At 50.5% G+C, this 18,000-nt stretch overlaps 2 protein-coding genes across 2 annotated transcripts in view; one reads left to right on the forward strand and one right to left on the reverse strand.

Annotated features, from left to right (window-relative positions):
• Window positions 1-18,000, forward strand: part of LOC144588812 (uncharacterized) — an 856,730-nt gene that overhangs the window by 195,038 nt on the left and 643,692 nt on the right. The gene's annotated exons all lie outside the window — the stretch shown is intronic.
• DNMT3B (DNA methyltransferase 3 beta) overlaps window positions 1-18,000 on the reverse strand; it is a 42,273-nt gene that overhangs the window by 10,940 nt on the left and 13,333 nt on the right. Inside the window, exons 3-14 of the mRNA XM_072996596.2 lie at window positions 16,701-16,780; window positions 13,600-13,752; window positions 12,734-12,871; window positions 10,624-10,782; window positions 8,879-8,986; window positions 8,071-8,212; window positions 6,209-6,343; window positions 3,867-3,911; window positions 3,641-3,720; window positions 2,567-2,679; window positions 1,848-2,031; window positions 1,262-1,346 (exon numbers count right to left, since the gene is read on the reverse strand). Of these exons, the coding sequence (XP_072852697.2) occupies window positions 1,262-1,346; window positions 1,848-2,031; window positions 2,567-2,679; window positions 3,641-3,720; window positions 3,867-3,911; window positions 6,209-6,343; window positions 8,071-8,212; window positions 8,879-8,986; window positions 10,624-10,782; window positions 12,734-12,871; window positions 13,600-13,752; window positions 16,701-16,780 (1,422 nt within the window). The remainder of the gene's footprint in view (window positions 1-1,261; window positions 1,347-1,847; window positions 2,032-2,566; window positions 2,680-3,640; window positions 3,721-3,866; window positions 3,912-6,208; window positions 6,344-8,070; window positions 8,213-8,878; window positions 8,987-10,623; window positions 10,783-12,733; window positions 12,872-13,599; window positions 13,753-16,700; window positions 16,781-18,000) is intronic.

The raw sequence follows: 18,000 nt of genomic DNA on the forward strand, positions 1-18,000 counted from the left end.
TTGGTGCAGAAGCACCTCCAGTAAGAAAACTGCCAGGTGGCCAATTTAGATGCCCCCCCCCCCGTCAAGCACCGTGACACCTTCTTATCCATCCCACACTGTCCCTGCCCCACATGCCAAACATACGGCATTCATATTCCTTCACCAAAACCCAAACCGAAGCAAAAACAACCCAAAGCACCCCCCCGTAGGAGCTGCAACATATGTGTGGGTGCTCCGAGCATCACTTGGGAGTGCAGGATGGTCAGTCAATTCAGTCATGCAGTCAAGATGCCCATGCGCTCTTTCTCCCTCCCTCCCTCCCTCTCTCTCTCGCTCTCTCTCACACACACACAAGGTCACTTGATGAAAAGCAACAATGGAAACAAATCATGTGTGGGTGTCGGGCGGTGATGGGGGACAAAAAAACAAAAAAGCCATGAGCGTCACAAGGGAAGCTGGGAACGGCGGGAGGTGCAACAGATAAGGAAATGGACACAGCGGCAGTAGAGGCGGTATCAAATGAACCAGACTGGCCTTAAAGGAGGAGAGGACAGGCCATCCAGAAAGTGGCCAAACTTGGCGGAAAGACAGGCCGAACACCACTGTGGGGGGAGAGGCGCTGTCCTGAGCAGTAATGGCCACGATTCCGTCCATCCTCACACCATGACCTAGCAAGGTAGAGTAGCATTTTTCCCAAGGATTATCATTTTGCAATTGTTTTAATTTTTTTTCTAAAGAAGCACCATTCTTAAGTTCACACCGTGCAAGAGAAATCTTCACAGTGCGGGCCAAAAACAAAAAAACATCCAACAAGTGATTGTGAATCAGCTTAACAGGGGGAAGATTCTGGACACAGGGTACACCAGGGAGGGGTGGGTGGGAGCAAGCACTGTGGAACTCCCTGCCACCGGACACATGGGCAGCTGCCAGCTTGAACAATCTGGAAGGGCACTGGATATGTTCATGGCAGTAGGGCCATCAACGGCTGCTAGTCAGGACGTTTATGGCCCTTAAGTTCTTTACCCACTGTGCTCATCGCCTCTCTGATGGGAACGGGTGGGTAACGTCACCCGAGGAAGTGGGGAGCCAAAAATTGTAGGGATTTGAGCGTCTGGTCCTGTGGCAGGCCCGCTGCCACAGCTGACCTCGGAGTGGCCACACAACCCCTGTGCACAACTGGTACATGCGCCTGGCCCTCAAACCCATGGGAATATCTATGTATGCATTTATTACTAATAGGCAGATATGCAGCTTCCGTCAAGCCCTGGAAGCATCTTACCTGTTGCGATGCCATCGAAGAGGGAAAGCACCCGGATCGGCCTCCGCTTTGCCGCTGGGATGGCGGGATAGATTTTCGGAGCATCCTGCAAGGGAGGTGGGGGCGGGGAAGAGCACAGCAGCCGAGGTGAAGCCATTGAGGTAAAGGGTCTGCAGCCCCGGGCATCTACTGTGAGCCTGGGTGAAGGGGAAGGATCTCTTTGAATCTCTGCACAAACCCCATCCCATTCCATCATTCCTGCAGCAACGTCACCCTTCAACCAAGCACACCAGAAGGCATGATTTGATGGCTAAATCAGGCACTTGCTTAGTTTTAAATGGGGAATCCAGGACTTCCGATGGGAAACAAGGGTTTAGGGTTGCTTTAAAGATGGGAAGTCTTCCTTTTCAGATTGCCGCTTCTGCAGGTGCAGCTCCTCCACCACCGCCCAGAAGCAGCCCATTCTGGTTTCAAAGGACCAAGAGCAAAGATTTGGGAGAGCGGATGGAGAAAAGATCAGTCCATCCATCCCCGTGTCCTGCAAGACCCGTCTCCTTCTCCTCCCAGAGCCGGAGGCAGGGGCCGAGCCTCTCCCCAGTTCACTTACATACTCCTGCCCTTTCTCATTAGTGAAGAATTCCTTCAGGCGAGTGGTCCAGTCGTGCCGGCGCAAGAGGAGGCCGTACCGTTTTTGCGGCTGGCACATGTAACAGCTCCAGGGTTCCTCTTTCCGGGCGGCATCGGCCGCCCCGCGACCCACCAGGGTATTCAAGCAATCCACACAAAAGCATCTGCAGAGAACAGGCAACAGGGGTGGGAGGTAGACTGGAGACTTTCTGATTCGCAAGAGCGATGACACCTCTCCCTCAACCTTCCCCGTTCCCTTTGCCATCATCACAGGGAAGGAAAAGAAAAAAAATTACGAGAAACTGTAGATGGTTGCAAGCCCTCGAACGAAAAGGAGGGGGAAAGGAAGGCCAAAAAAATACTGTAGCACTTTTAAGACGAAATGCCAAGTATTTTGTGCTTTGGTCTCCCCACTGGGCGGTTCAGAGGCCTGGGATTTACTAATGCTCCTCGTAGGGACCCATCCAACTGCGTACATTTTGTGCTTTCTTTACTAGATGGATGGCTTCAGGAATAATCCCGTTGAGCACCTTCCTTTCTCGATTTACCATTGTACGGTGACTGGGTGTATAACCCAGGCAGAAGATCTTCCAAACACCTGCCTCTCCAGCTGCTAAGAACTGAGCGGGGTGCCCTAAAGAAAGCCCTGGGTGGGTGGGTGCCTGCCTGCCTGCCCGCGTGGCCGGAGGGCCTGCCTACCTGAAACAGCTGGCGTTATCGCAAAGAAGCAGCTCACTCCCCTCGCAGCAAATGGAGCAGTAAGTCTGGTAGCCATCATCATCATACATGTAGAAAAGTTCCAGGAAGCGATCCTAGGGGAAAGAGAAGACATTCTGCCATGCTCGTGATGAAATAATTTTGGAGAGCGGCCCCATGGCCCCACCTGGGGAACAATGCCCTGTTGCTAAAGGAGAAGCCAACTGGGAATCTTTCCCTACTCTTGGTGTGTTCCAGAGGGTCAAAGAGAGGATTGGTCAGAGTGTTTGAGTTAAATCTCAGCCCCATTAAGAGTCGCCATCCGAGAGTCCGGCAGTGACCTGGACTCCGATTCTGGGGTGGAAGGACCAGCAGAGAAGACATCTCGTCCAACCTTGAGATGCGCCAATCTCTCCAGTGCGGGAGGCTCCTGGAATCGTGACGAGAGGTGCCTGCCTTCAGGAGAGGAGCTGTCCCTTTCAGAAGACTGTGGAGCCTGGACGGAGGAGCCCGGGGGCCCTACTATAAGAAGACTCCGTTCAGCTCAGGCCAGCGGTAGAACAAGACGTCTGGGTGGCATTCATTGTTGTTACGACCTCCTCGGGTTTCCCCTCCTGCTGCTTGGTGGGCTCTCTGGGCCCATCTGAACCAACCTGAACCAAACCCTGGATCTCTTGTGGGCCAAATCGGAGGCAAGTCCACCACCTCTGGCAGGACAGACGGACCAGCACCAGCTCCCCATGGCTGCTGAGCCGGGGACCTACTTTCCTCCTTGGTTTTGAAGATGCTTTTAGGAATGGTGAGGCTGCCTGCTGAACCCTTCGTGGTCTAAATTTGGTCCGTGGGCTGAAAGTTCCCTCACCCCTCTCCTACAGGCAAGTCTCACACACACATTTGGCTCCCACTGAAGCTGTGACCCTGCAGATTTCACAGCTCTTTATTCTTTTACCGTGGATTACTTTGACTTGCTCTCGGCCACAGCAGCTCATTTGGCCAACCCAAGGACTGGATCTGCCTCCACCTCTCCTCGCCCTTCCTCTGGCCCACAGAAAGATCTCCGCAGCACCCCGGCCTCACCTGGCAAATTGTGCAAAGTCCCCCTTCAAAGAGCGGGTGGAAAGTTACCGGATCCCTCTTCCCACACGATAAACAGCTGTCTGTTCAAGAAAAGGAGGACAGGTCGGGAGGTAGACAATCAGCATTGCTTTCTCAAGGCGATCTTCCCGAACGGGACGCCCTTCCGAGATGCACGGGACGGCCATTCACATCCCGAGGAATGTTTGTGACATCAGGGGAATTTTACCTTCCAGGCTTTTCTTGTTATTCCGTACTTCAGACAGCATCCTCTCTGGAAAGAAAACAGCCAAACCTTAGGGAAGGAAAGTCACTCCAGTTCCTGTCTGGTCCAGGGCACAGGAGCTGGCTCAAACACAGAATTAGGTGATGCATCAAGCCCCCTCCTCCAAAAGCCCCTGGTTGCTCCATGACTGTAGGAGCATTCCTCCTTCAGGAAGTCAGCGTGGGAAGCAGCGGAGAGGCGGACGTGAAAAATACCCCAGGAGGAAACCAAGGGCCGGTTTCTGCACTCGACCCGATCAAGTGGCACAGCTTCCTCTGGAGTGGAACGCTCCCAAGTTCGGGGCAAGAGGGAGATGTGTGTTCGAATACTCTTAACTGTGCAATTTAGAAAAGCAGCGTCCTCCCTGCATGTACATCATCTGTACAACTAGAACGAGGAAATCTTAAAATTCCTTGGACGGCAACTCCCAGAAAATTCAGTATGTATTCGGGACTCCAACATCCGCACTTCTCTTGCCATGTGGCTAAGAGGTCTGGTTGACCACCAGTATCCCCCTGGGGAGGCTCTCCGAGCTGGAAATCGGTGGCCTGGTGCTTGCCTGGCTCCGATCCTTCTTGGAGGACCGTCCTCAGAGAGTACAGCTTGGGGCCCCATGGATCCTCAATTGTGGGGCTCTGCAGGGCTCGATCATCTCCCCAATGCTGTTTAACATCTATATGAGGCCGCTGGGTGGGGTCATCAGGGGGTGTGGGGCTTTGTGTCATCAATACACTGATGACACACAGCTTTACATCTTTTCTCCAACCACAGTGGATACCATTCTGTCCCTTCAGCGCTGCTTGGAAGCTGTACGGCAATGGATGCAGGAGAATGGACTGAGGCTGAACCCAGACAAGACGGAGGTCTCGGTGGTGGGCGGCCCCTCCATTGGTGGTTTGGGAAACTCCCTCTCTTTTCGGGGAGTGACTCTCACTGCGAAGAGTGAGGTTCACAGGTTGGGTGTACATCTGGACCCAGCGTTCGCCACGGAGACCCAGGTGTTGTAAATGGTCCATTCTGCACATTTCCACCTTCGGTGGATTGCCCAGCTGCATCCCTATCTTGATGTGGTGGCGCTCACCACTCCGGTCCATGGGCTTGTAGTCTCAGGATTAGAGATTACTGTAATGCGCTCTACGTGGGGCTACCTTTGAGATGGATGCGGAAGCTTCAAATGGTGCAGAATGCGGCGGCCAGGCTTCTCACCGGGGTGAGAAAATATCAACATATATCCCCCACTCTGGCTGCCTTGCATTGGCTGCCCATTCATTTCCGCATTGATTTAAAGGTGTTAACAATGACCTATAAAGCCCTAAATGGTTTAGGATCTCGATATCTAGCGGAAAGCCTTCTCCCACCTAGATCTACCCAAATCACTTGTTCTAGCCAAGAAGGGTGGCCGAGGGGCCTAACGCCAAGGGCCTTTTTGGCAGTGGCCCCTTGCCTCTGGAACAGTCTACCCATACGTAGATATCTGCCTGGCTCCCTCACTGGAGGGAGTTGTTTTTAAGAGCCAACTTAAGACCTGGCTCTTTAGGCAGGCCTTCCCTCCTGTCAACATCTAATCTATTTTTTTGCTGCCTTGAATTATATTAATACTGTTGTTTTTATTTTAAATTGCTTTTACTTTTATGTATTGTTGTTAGCCGCCCAGAGTAGACTTTGGTCTAGATGGGCGGGGTATAAGTTGAGTAAATAAATAAATAAATAAATAAATAAATAGTCTCCAAAGATGGCTTAGGATTTCTGGAGGGGGAACATTGCCCAGCTCTGAATTATCCCAGGGGCAAACGATTTCACTGGAAAACCAACTCTAAAACTCCAACATGCCCCTGCATGGAGTGGTAGGCTGATCTCTCAGATCAATGATTACTGGTGATGGGCTACTTGTATTCATATCCCTGAGGATACAAATATGAATAGCAGCACCAAAGATGCCACGGATGTCCCTGCCCTGCCCCCAGAACTGGACGGTCCACTGATTGTTCAGCGCTCAGCTCCATCGTCGTCATGGAAGGATCCTTGCCAGCTCTTCCCCACCTCCCCATGCAGCTGACCACTCATCAGCTAAGCAGGGAGACTCCCTGGCCCATCTCTGCACTAGAGTGGTCAGCTGCATGGGGAGGCAGGGAACAGTTGGCCGAAGACCTTCCACGATTGGCATAATGAGGGCAACGATGGAACTGAGCAGCAGATGACAAACTGAGTGGACTGGTCAGTTCTAGGGGGAGGGAATGGACCTCTGGTACCACGATTCATATCCTCAGGGATACTAATACGAATAGCCCCTCTCTAATGATTATTACCTTTGCTTTGGTTCTCCTCTGCCTGCTCCTTGTTGTTGCCATTGCAGATGCTTGTCTTGAGCCGCTTGGTCGGAGGGGCTGGTTCGGAGGTGGCCGCTGGGTCTTCCGCACTTATCTCCGGGAGATCTGTGTCCTCTGGGAGAGAAGAAGAGCAAAGAATAGAGGCACTGCTGGCTTAAAAGGCCGACTCCAGAGACAGGTTCCACCAGGGCGCAAAGGGTGCTGACAGTCATACTTTTAATGACGGAGTGGATGGATTTTTAAATCATTATTGTAGTTTAACTGCTTTTTAATCTGTAATTTAGTTTGTATTTTTAGTATTTATTTGTTTTATTTATTATTTGCTTGCTTTATTTATAGGCCGCCTTTCTCCCGATATGGGGACCTAGGGTGGCTCACAATATTAAAAACAACAGAATTTAAAAATTAAAAAGTTAAACATTTTTTTAAAAAATAAACAAATTAAACACTAATTAAAATATAATTGATTAACTGAAAGCAAATAAGCATTGAAAATTAACTTTAAAAGGGCATTCAGGGACAAATGGTTTGCTTGGGCTCTCTCACTGGAAGAAAAGGCAACCTACGAACCATAATTAATTAATAAGTCTTGCTACCCAATAAGCTCTCTAGAGCTCTATAAGCCCCTCCTGAAGAACTGTAATTCCCACGAAGCACTGTGGCAGCTTTCTTACTTTGTTTAACAACAGAAGTGACCAGATAGCCAGAGCGAAAACCAAAGAAAGCATTCTGAATTGTGCCAGCGAACAGAGCGGCAGCAGGCCAAATTCTTACAACACGGAGTACTGTGTTTCCTGCAAACTAGACCGGGTTAAACAACCCGGCTCCGGTGTTTGGGACCCAACCAAAGTTTCTGCGCAGTGTGGAAAAAAAACAACCTCGCTTAGAGCACCTTGCGGAGATGTGAGCAGGATGTAGCCTCAGCCCTGTGTCACTGTGGCCTGCCCAAAACACCTCCACGAATGGGTATCCCCAGGAATGGGGGAAACTGGGCATTACTTGTTGTGAGGATGGAACCAGGTCAAAGGAGGAGAAGCATGTCCATCAACTGGAGTTCCACGGAGGGAACAGTTTGGGTGTGTGCATGCATGAGTCCCTAGACCTTAGCAAAACAAAATAATTGCAATTGACTGAGCTAGTATAAAAATGGAAATACAGCCCTTAAAATTGGCACATACAAAAGAATACACATTAAGTACGCATAGATGTTGAATACCTCGAAAAGGAACGAAACTTCACTTGCAAATGAACTCGTCTTACCAAAAGGAAGATGCTACAAACTGATCTATAGAGAAGGGTCCAGAAATGTTTCCTTCCCTCTGGCAGCCTTTGCTGTAAATAACCCACATTCTTTGACACGGGTTGGTTTGCCGCTCAAAGCACGAAGCCCAATTTTAATTCCACTTTGTTCTCTTCAACAAAGAAACTAAACGGCAATCTCTGGTGTCAGTAGATCACTGATGGGGAAGAATACAGTGGGTTCGACTTTCCGCAGCACATCCACGATCTGCCTTTGACTGGTATGCCATGGAATCATCATGGATTCCATTTCTTTAAGACATAGTCGGACAAAATTTTTCCAATATTCCATTTTCGTGGCGTTTGTGTATAGGCAAAAAGGGTAATTTAAAGAGAGCTAGCTGATGAGGGGGGCGGCTGCTCTCAAGAACCAGAAGAGAAAGTTCAAAGCAGGAAGAACTAGGTAAGTAAGGCAATACATGTTCAAAGTGGGGCTTAATGAACGGACAACGAGAAGCTCGTTCTTGGCCACTCTTGTGAAGACAGAACTACGTACAACCATTTCCTCAGCTTCTTATACCCCACCAAAGCCACTTCTATACCTGAGGTCTTGGGCGGCTTCAGTCCTTTGCCTCCCATGGGCCTGAAGCCACCGAGGGCCCAATCCACCAGGGGCTTCAGCTTCTCTTCCAGAGAATCAGCCGGGGTACTCGAGAAAACCTTGCCGGCTCGGTTGCTGGCGACCTGACAGAAAGAAGAGGAAGTTTTACATTAAGAAACATCCTTGGGGAAATTTCTTTCTTGGGCTAAAACTTCCCAACAAGGGTTGAAGTAGTTCAGGAAAGTACCGTATATTTCCGTGTATAAGATGCCCCCACATATAAGACACCCCCCACTTTTCTAATCCAAAATTAAGAAATCTAAGTGGGGCTTAGCAAGTGTAGGGGGAAAGGGATCAAAGCGCTGCAGGATCGCTTTGATCCCTGCTTTCCGCTCCACTTGTTTCTGTTCTCTCATCAGCTTACTTCTGTGTATAAGACGACCCTCAATTGTAGTCTAAAGATTTTAGACAAAAGTATAGTCTTATGCGTGGAAAAATACGGTATATTTTGTCAACAATGCTAGATTGTTATGAGTCTCTGTCTCGTGCCGATGGGATATGGAAAGTGCTTAAGGAAAGGTCTACTCTTCACCCTGCCAAACTTAAAGAGGTTGAATTTCAGAATGCTTCTACATCACCACCACCACTTGATAGATGGAAGATGGCATCTGTTAGGAGACTGCAATATTCCTGATAAAGAATATTTTATTGGTGCCGCTGTTCCAGCTGTCTTGGATGAGAAACATGGCCATGTTCACCAAGGCGTAGGTTTCTCTGCTAGCCTGCTCCCGCTTGTCCTTCCCAGTTACCTCCAAAACATGGAGAATGGCTTGTCGGTAGGACACCATCTTGTTTAAAGTGGTTGGGTTGAAATGCTCCTGGAAGGCCACCAGTCCCACCAGTTTGTCTGCCGAGACCTGCCACGGGAAGAACCAAAGGAGGGGAACGGCTGAACAGCAAGCAAAGGCATCTGAACAAAACCAAATCGACTTAGGAGACGTCTCCCCGCCCCCCGGAAAAAAAAACATTCACACGACTCTTAGATGAAATGAATTCATGACGTTCCATGCCAAAGCACAGGACTGAGTTCTCTCTGGTCCTCCTTATACCACCAGTGACAACAACATTTAACATTGAAAAAGGACCCTTTATTAAACTGTCCACTGTGCCTTGTAAAAATCCTTTCAGTGACCTGTGCAAAACCACCCTGGGAAGGAGGCTACATGATGTTTGGGCAGGGCCCCTCCTCGGCCATGAACTCAAGAGGCAGCAGCGCTTGGCCCGTACCTCTCTGTCTCAGCTTAAGCCACCTGCGGATGATCTCCAGTTTTGGAAAACACAGAAATGTCCACCTTCAGCTGCTTCCTGACCGGCAGGGGAAACGGTTCTGTAGGAGTTCTCAGGAAGCCCACCAGGGTTCAACTGTGGTTCAACTCTTTGCCCCCTAACACCCCTCTGCCTTCTCCCGTCTCTTTTGCCTCTTCCCTCCCCTGCATCTCTGAGGTCCCCGGGAGTCCTCTCCTACCCTCTCCCTCCCGTGTTGCTTTCCCCCTTGGCGCTCTGCATCCTTCAGCCTCCTGGCCATTCTAGCTCTGAAGACACCAAGTGCTGTGGGGCTTTCTTAGCTTCTGCAAGAGCCTCACCTGTCACTCCACCCCCTCCAGAGCTGCCAGGACACAGCACGCCCCCTCAAAGGTCCGCTGCCTCGTCTGGGCCTCTCTTCCTCTGCCAAAACAGCTCTGCCCTGCTTTTCTGAAGCCTCAAGAACTGACCTGAAGGCCATGATCATCCCATGCCTCAGACTAGCCCAGCCTTTGTCAAGGGGGTGCCGGGATACAACTCCAAGCCTATACAGCCAACAGAACCATCTCATGTTGGGTAGAAGCCACTGCTCTTACCAGTTGGCCAGCAGCAACCCTTCTGTTTTTAAAGACTACTCAGAGCTCAAATATTTGAAAGTGCTGGTCAAGCACTGGCAGCCTTTTTTTTTTAAATTGTCCTCACTGCCACAATCAAGGACTCACAGCTTTCGGATTGTTTCCCCAAGAGACAAGGATGAGAATGGGTCAGCTAAAAAAGAAAAAATCCCATGTCTTTTTTCTGATGGATCGACCGCTTGACTTTTAGGATTAACTGTGGCAAGAGAGTCTAAGAGGAACACCTCTTTCAGATTCTTTATTTATTACAAAAGGTGGTAGGCTGATCAAAAGTCAGCACCTATCTCGGTCTTTTCCTTTTGTCTCGGCCAAAAAAAACTTTAAACGAAAAATAAAAGTAAAAAAAAAACCAGAAATCTCAAGATTCTCAACACACAGTTTTGTGGATATCCACAAGTCCCTTGTCACACAAGCAAATGCAAATACAGACAAAGGAAGTTTTCAGAGAAGTAACCATATCAATCTGTACTTCTCTGAAAACTTCCATAGTCTGTTGTTTGTTTTCTTGTTCCTTTAACTGGTGATCTCGGGATGTGAATACACCAATACCCTTAGCTTTGATCAAGCCGCTGGGGTCCTTTGAGGTCATCCACAACCCTGCATCTTTGCTTCCTCACCTCTGAAAACTTCCCGTCTCCAAACCACTTCACCCAACGCATCCCGGGACCCGCTTGTCGGTTGGAGGTCGATTTCCACGACACCACGATGGCCGGCCACCAAGCAAAGCCTCGGATCTTGCCCCAGACAAGCTCCCCGATTTTAAAATCCTTCCCATCCTGTAAGCCAAATGAGGCAAAAGTGAGCAAACAAAAGAAATAACAGACCCATCCACTCAAGGGAAGCATCTGAGAGTCAGCGTGATGACTCACAGGTCTATTAAAGATTGGGGGGGGGGGGGAATTGTACCCCTGGTGGTCCTTCGAGTGATGCCTCAAGCATCTCCTGGGTCGACAGAGATCTTGGTGCCTGGGAATTCTGGAATCCTTAATCCACAAAAGTCCCTTTTTTAAAGCTTTGGTTTGCGAAAATCCCTAGGATGTTCTTCCTAGTTGTGACCGCTATAGTGAATTTTTCAGAGACAGGAAAGCTTTTTTTTCCCTTTGTGCCCAAACTTGGAAAATACCCTTTTATGGATCATAAAGCTTTTTTCATAGCTTACTTGTGGGATTTCCCAGAGATCATATCTGGCTGGCCGGTGTGAGAAGCTGAATATTAGGATCGCCTTTTGGATCGGATACTACGCTTTTCATGGGCTCTTTTACTGCTTACGTGTTGCTGTTAATTTAGCTTCCGGAGTTGTCTGGTGCACGGTTTGGGGGGGGGGGGGACATACAGCCTAAGACTGGGATCAGAGGTGCTTCAAGAAGAACCTTTTCTTTTACAAAGGCCCTAAGGACCAAATTCTCCTGCCAGACACAACTCTTTCTAAACTTATTTTCACCTTCCCTTTTATCCTTTCTCTAGAGCTTGGAAAAGTTCCTTTTTTTGGAACACAATTCCTAGAACCACCAAGTAACAAGTGTGGGGGGGGGGGTTGGTTTAGGGTGGGCAGGACATTCTGGAAGAAATGCCTTGCCCAGGAGATGCCTCTATCCTTCCTCGCAGACCACCCACCTCGTCTCCGTGTCCCCAGGGGAGGGGGATCCCATCAGTAGGGCAGCTCGGGGGGGGGGGGGACGCAGGTGGTGGGACAGGATGCCTGGACGAGAGCAGGAAGAGCCCCAGCTGCAGAGCGAGGCCACAGGTGGACCTGGGTGTCAGGAGCCAAGGATGGAGGAGGAGGAGGGTGGTGGCTTTTCCATGTTGGGATCGGGAAGGTGACGAGAGGCCTGGGAGAACCGGGCCCTGCTCCTCCAAGACCTCTGGGCAGGCGACGGGACTCAGCCTTGCTCCCAGGGAAGTGTGGCAGGAGAAAGCACATCTCCCTTCCCAGGAGAAACAGGCAATGTGTCCCACGGAGCCTTGCCCAGGAAAGCACCCCCAGCCCAGAAGAGGCCGTCGGAGATGGCCAGCCCCAGTGGCTTGTCCGGCTGGCCTGGGAAGGAGAAGACTAGCTCCGGCCAGAGAGTCATCATGAGCCTGGGGCTACTGGCCCTCCCGGTCAAGAGGTCTCGGGTTGCTGGGGCTCATGTCTAAAGCTCAGCCCCAGCTGCCCATCCAAGGACCAAAGCCCCCCAGCTGCAGACAGAGAGAGTCGAGGGGGGGAGGTAGTGCCAGGAATTGAGCTCCTGCGTGGATGGAAAGGGGGAGCACCATCTGGCTGCCTCAATAAAGGCTGGCTGGAACCTCTTGGAGCTCATGGGATCTCTTCAGCCAATGCTCAAGAGATCCCTTTCCGAACCCCGTGTTCCTTGGCACTGGAGTCAGACTCCCCCAAAACTCTACATTTCTTCCAATCCTTGAGGAAGGTCCCAACTCAACTCACACTGGGATAGAGCAACAGAGCCGTACATTCAAGAGCTAAACTTGTTCCTTGTGACGGCTTTGGAATTTGGGGCCTGACAACCTGGGACTCAGCTCCCGTCGCATGGGAAACATTTGCCAGGAGAGGGGGGGTTGGACTACAATTCCCAGAATACCCCAACAAGCATGACCAGTGGCCCTACTGGTTAGGATCCTCTGGAAATCAAAGTATAACCCTGCCCGCAACCCATTCCTACCCGTGAGCATCATCATCATCCCACTCCCTGCTCGCGCATGCTTAGGAAACCTCCTCCTCCTCCCTACCTGGTACTCTTCAACTCTTCTCAGGGACCCTCCGTAGCGCAACCCGTTTGAGACTCCGGCGCCGCTGCTCTGGCTGGACTCTGATAATTTGTCCTCTGAGAAATCGATCGGACCGTTGGCAGAAATCCTCCTGGAATACTGGGGAGAGGAGACAGAAGGGGAAGTGAACTCCGAGCAGGACGAAAGTTGGGAGAAAGTCTAAATGCAATGGAAGAGACCAAAGCACATCATCTTTGCATGTTATGTTCCTGAAACTAGAGTTGAACAGCTCTACCCAACACACACAGGTCTTGCTTTCCTGTCTCCTCCTCACGATTTGCTTCTGGCATACAAAGACCAGCTAGGAAAAACAAAGCTGGAGGGGCAAGATCTGTTCTCCATCATCCCGGAGGACAGGACACAATCATGGGTTCAAGTTACAAGATGCCAGATTTTGCCTGAATTACAAAGAAAACTTCCTAACTGTTAGAATAGTACGACAATGGAACCCATAGATCTCAAGGAGAAGTGCCGAGTGCTCTGACAAGGCCTTCAAGGGAAATTTAGACCGCCCCCTGTCCGATCTGCTCTGACTTGGATTCCTGCCTTGAGCAGGGGGTTGGACTTGATGGCCTTAAGAGGCCCCCTTCCCACTTCACAAGTCTAGGATAACATAAGCTGAATCTACGGTACCTCCTGGGAAAGTCCCACGTGGGGGTTTGTCTCTCTAACAAATACAGAGCTTCAAGACATTCGTTCTGAAGGCTGTGACGCTCATAACACCCATCCCAAGCATGGCGGGGGGGGCTGGGTAGGGGGATTATGGGCGCCCTAGTCCAAAATGGAAACGAAGCTGAGATCTGAACGCAGACCTCAAGACGCCCTACCCTGATCTTGTGCCGCTCTTTGAAGCTCTCCACGCTCTCCACGTCGTCTTTCGATTTCTTCTCCAGCGAGGCTGGCCCGGCCTGGAAGACGATGCGGGGAGGGGGCTTCTGTCGCAAGCTGTTCTCCCATCCAGCGCTTCCACGGATCCGGACCTGGGAACCAAAAGAGCAGGAGAGGCTGAGGGTCCTTCTTCTCCCGCCATGGTCTCCTAGAGCCGGGTCATGCCCATCACTTTTGGGGTGGAAGGGACTGCCAAGATTGCTTTTTGAACCCCCTCAGGCTCCTTTCTTCCTCCTGAGGAGGCACCGGCACTTTCCAGTTGACCACTACGCGGACTCGTCTGCTATCCCAAATAGGACAGGGGAAGACGTTACGCCGACCACCATTACATGGGAAGGAGGTGACCCACTGCTTTTCACCCTGGGACAAATTCCCCCTTTCAACAAAATGCCCCCTCCCCCAAAAATTGGGTTTTTGATTTTAAAGAAATTATATTTAGGGATATTAAATGGCTGATAGTGGGCTGGCTCTCTGACCTATTTAATTGCTACTGCAATTCAGTGTTGTTGTTTTGCTAGAAAAACGAAGGAACCAGGGAAAGGTGAGTGATCCTAAAAGCTGCCTTCTGGGTACATGTCATTCCATGGCCGTACCTCGTCCTGCCCCAAATCCAAGCCAAGCAAGGACAGATGGCTGCAGAATCTCCAGGACGTAACAAGACCGGCTGCTTTTAAGTCACTTCCTGCACTATGCTGGAGGTCAGAGATGTGGTGGTTTTGTCCTCTCCATATATACAGATTTGTATTTGCTTGTGGGACGAGGGACTGGGGTTGACCGACCACTGTTGTGCCAGGACAGTTATGCCAACTGAGAGGTATAAAGGATGTTTATGAATGCAACTGCCAACTGATTGATCTGCACGGTCCCTGTCTGGATAAGTTCTCACTCTGTCCTTCACATATAGTCTTACATACAAGAGAGAGTTAATGCTGTCATTTAGGAGTCTGAAAGTGGAGAATCGGGGGGAATAATAACGTACTCTTGTTAGTACTTGTGACAAAGCCATTACTGTACATATCTATATAATAAGAACAGAAGGTGTTTAAAATTACAAAGACATTAAGGCTCACGGTTGTAGAATGAAGAAACTTACGGCTTGAAATCATCATGATTCTTCTGTTTTTATTTTTACCCCTTTCATGGAAACTTTTTATTCCTTTAAAATAAAACTTTGTTTTATAGATGGCAGTCAGAAGACATGATACACATGTACGCTGCTGGTCAGGGCTACGACACAGGGTTCACGGCCTGCTGCCAAAGTGTGCAAAGTTGTGTTGCACCAAAGGTGTCCTTCCTTTTAGAAAGGCTGTCTGCAGTCAGCCCTTAGCAGTGGCGGCAAAGGTAAAGCAGCAGGCGAGAAAGGCTACCGGCCTGGATCAGCGACAGGGACCTTGCAAGGGAAAGAGACCTTCTTCACCCCATTTAAGCAACCACCTCAAACTGAAGTGTAGGGGGTTTGGGATGGGCGGAGGAGACACCATTCCTTCTGTGAGGGCCACGTATGACATGGACCCTCTTCCCCGGGCAAAGAACCTTCATCGTTGCTGCTTCCACCATGAGCTGGGTTTAGGAAAATAGGAAGCTCTTTCAATGGAATGCAGCTCCATCCACTCCCGATGGCCAACTCTGGATCTCCCTGGTGGCTTCCCATCGGAGACCTTTGCCTGGCCCAATCCTGCTCAGCGTCTCACCTGAAACACGACCGGCCTGTTTAGGGGAGGCGATGCGCTCGTGAGGTGGCTTCAAACGGTCACCTTGACCAGGAAGGTCAGCAGCATGGGTGGAAGGGACTTGGGCACTGCAGAGAGAAGGCCAGGGGGGGGGGCGAGACTACCAAGAACACCCTTGGGCTGCGCCGCTAGAAGAAGCATGGAATAATCCGATTGCATCACGTCCAATATTTATAAGGAGCATCTAGGGCTCCTGTTACAACAACTGCACTGACTGGCTACCAGTCCGTTTCCGGGCCCGATTCAAAGTGCTGGTCATTATCCAAAAAGCCTTATACAGCTTGGGTCCAGGCGACCTGAAAGTACGGAGCTGTATCTCCCCCTTTGAGCCTTTTCCGTGCTTAAGATCGTCCGAGGAGTTCCTCCTCTCGGTCCCATGGCCAGCGCAGGCGCAGCTGATGGGGACACGGGAGAGGGCCTTCTCAGTGGCCGCTCCCAGCGGATGAGATTCTATCCCTTTGGGAGATCAGGTGGACCCTTGGATGCTTCCGCCAACAGCTGAAGCACCCACCTTTTCAGGCAGGCTTTGAACCATCCTGGCCGAGTCCCTGCATGCCTTCCGAGACTCAGATAGTTTTTTAACGTTTACGTGCTTTTAACCATTCAATTGTACTTTAATGAGGATCTAGTTTCATTTTTTTAAATCTTTAACTCATTATGTTTTTAGCCCTATTCTTTTTAATACTATGAGCCGCCTTGAGTCCCTTTATCAGGAGAAAGGCGGCACATCAACAAAACAAATAAATAAAACATTCACTTACTCTTTCCGGGGGGGGGGGGGACCACCTAGGACGTTCGCACGGGCCACCGCAGGACCTTTCTATTGGATACAGATCAGCTAGTTTTAAAAGAAAGCCTGCCGCTGGGCAGAGACATGGCCAAGAACACGGAAGCAAAATTTGCACAGGCTTCCAAGGCTGGCCCTTGCTGCTTCTCTCTCTCTCTCTCTCTCTCTGCTCACACTTATGGGAAATCCTCCCCTCACTCTGAATGACTGAAAACGTTGCTGGGTTAGCCAAAGGCTCCCAAGGACATCTGAGATCCTTCAGACACACCAGAGTCCGTGCTATGCACCCAGCCCTTTCAGGATTGGGAAAGTTACTTTTCTGCACAACTCTTTCCAGAATGATGGCAGCCTGGCCGTATGGACGGGGGAATTCTGGGGAACGTCGTCCAAAAATGCTGGACACTTCCAGTCTTGGGACACCATTTTGCACTAGTGTGTGGGAATTTCCTAGTCGAAGAGCAAAACTAACCTACAGAAAGAACACGTTGTCCCTGCACGGGTTTTAGGATGTGGAAGAACATACCTCCTGGCCCTCTTTTAGGGTTTCCTCTGTCTTGTTCTTCTCCTTTGCCTTTGGAGCTGGGTTTTCTGACTCTTGAACATCTGCATAAAGGCGAATATGGCCCGGAGTCAATCAAGAGTCAATAGCAAGATGTGCTTGCTGGCTTTACCTACCTTTGTCCAGAAATCCATTTGGGAAACGTCTCCTTCGCGGGCATGCAGGAGACTGGGGGGGGGGGGCGCGGACCCAGAGCACTGGGGTCCATCCAGCCCAGGATGGTTGACACTGGCCGGCAGCCGCTGTTTTAGCTTGGGAAGATGGAGCCTTTCCTGTCCTTAAGCAGGGACGGATCTAGGGCCGCCACTGTCAATACGGCTCTGCGGGGGCGGGGGGGCTGGCTAGAGATGCAACATTTCTGGAAATTTTGAAGCCACATTAGATGGCTTTTTTTTGGGGGGGGGAGACCCATTTCTTTCCCATTTTTTCAGTTTTTCTCCCAAGCCTTCCCATCCCTACCCCTGCCATATTTGAAGGGGGTCATCAATTCATCGTTTGTGTTGTATCCTTGTTTTGCAAATAGCCAAAGGCTTCCCTTGTTTGACCCCGGCACCTGAGAACAGCTCCTAAAAGGGCCATGACCCCCCCCCAAAAAAAGGTTGAGAACAGCTGATCTAGGGCCCTTGTCTACACTCGATGGGTGCTCAGCCCCTGAGCTGGGTGCATTCACCTGGCATGCATCTTGAGAGGCTTATTCCTATTGGACTCTGAGGTTCTGCTTTAACCTTTGTACAGCTCTACCACTGGGTCCCTGCCCTCTTTCGGCTGCCCATGGGAGGCACAAAACCACGCCAGAGACTCCAGGGTCCACCTCCCAGGCCACAGGCAAGTGAACATTTTGTGGGTGGGGAAAAGCAGCAACGTGGCAATCAATCCATGGCTTGACTCCAGTTCAGGACAGCTGCCCATCCTTCATCTCCCCGCACGGAGGGGTCATGGGGCTCCCGAGAGACCCCAGGAGACCGGAAATCTCAGGGCTCCTTTGGGAAGCTTCGTACGGCAAAAGAGGAATGATGCAACTCTCCTCGTCTTCACATCTCGCCTCTGAACACCACAGCCATGGCAGAACCTGGCCTCACCCTTCACGGCACACATCTTAAGGGGGAAACACACTGCATGTCCCAGAAGGTGAGGAGGCTGAGCTTGGGGAAAACCTAAACGGGGGCGGGAGGTGGGGGAGGTTGAGCGGTACAAGGACAGTACGTTCATCTTACTTTGCTCGCTGTGTCACACTCCCTTGCTCACTCTCGCTCTCTCACATACA

The sequence above is a fragment of the Pogona vitticeps genome, chromosome 4 (assembly GCF_051106095.1).
Source record: "Pogona vitticeps strain Pit_001003342236 chromosome 4, PviZW2.1, whole genome shotgun sequence".
NCBI lineage: Eukaryota > Metazoa > Chordata > Lepidosauria > Squamata > Agamidae > Pogona > Pogona vitticeps.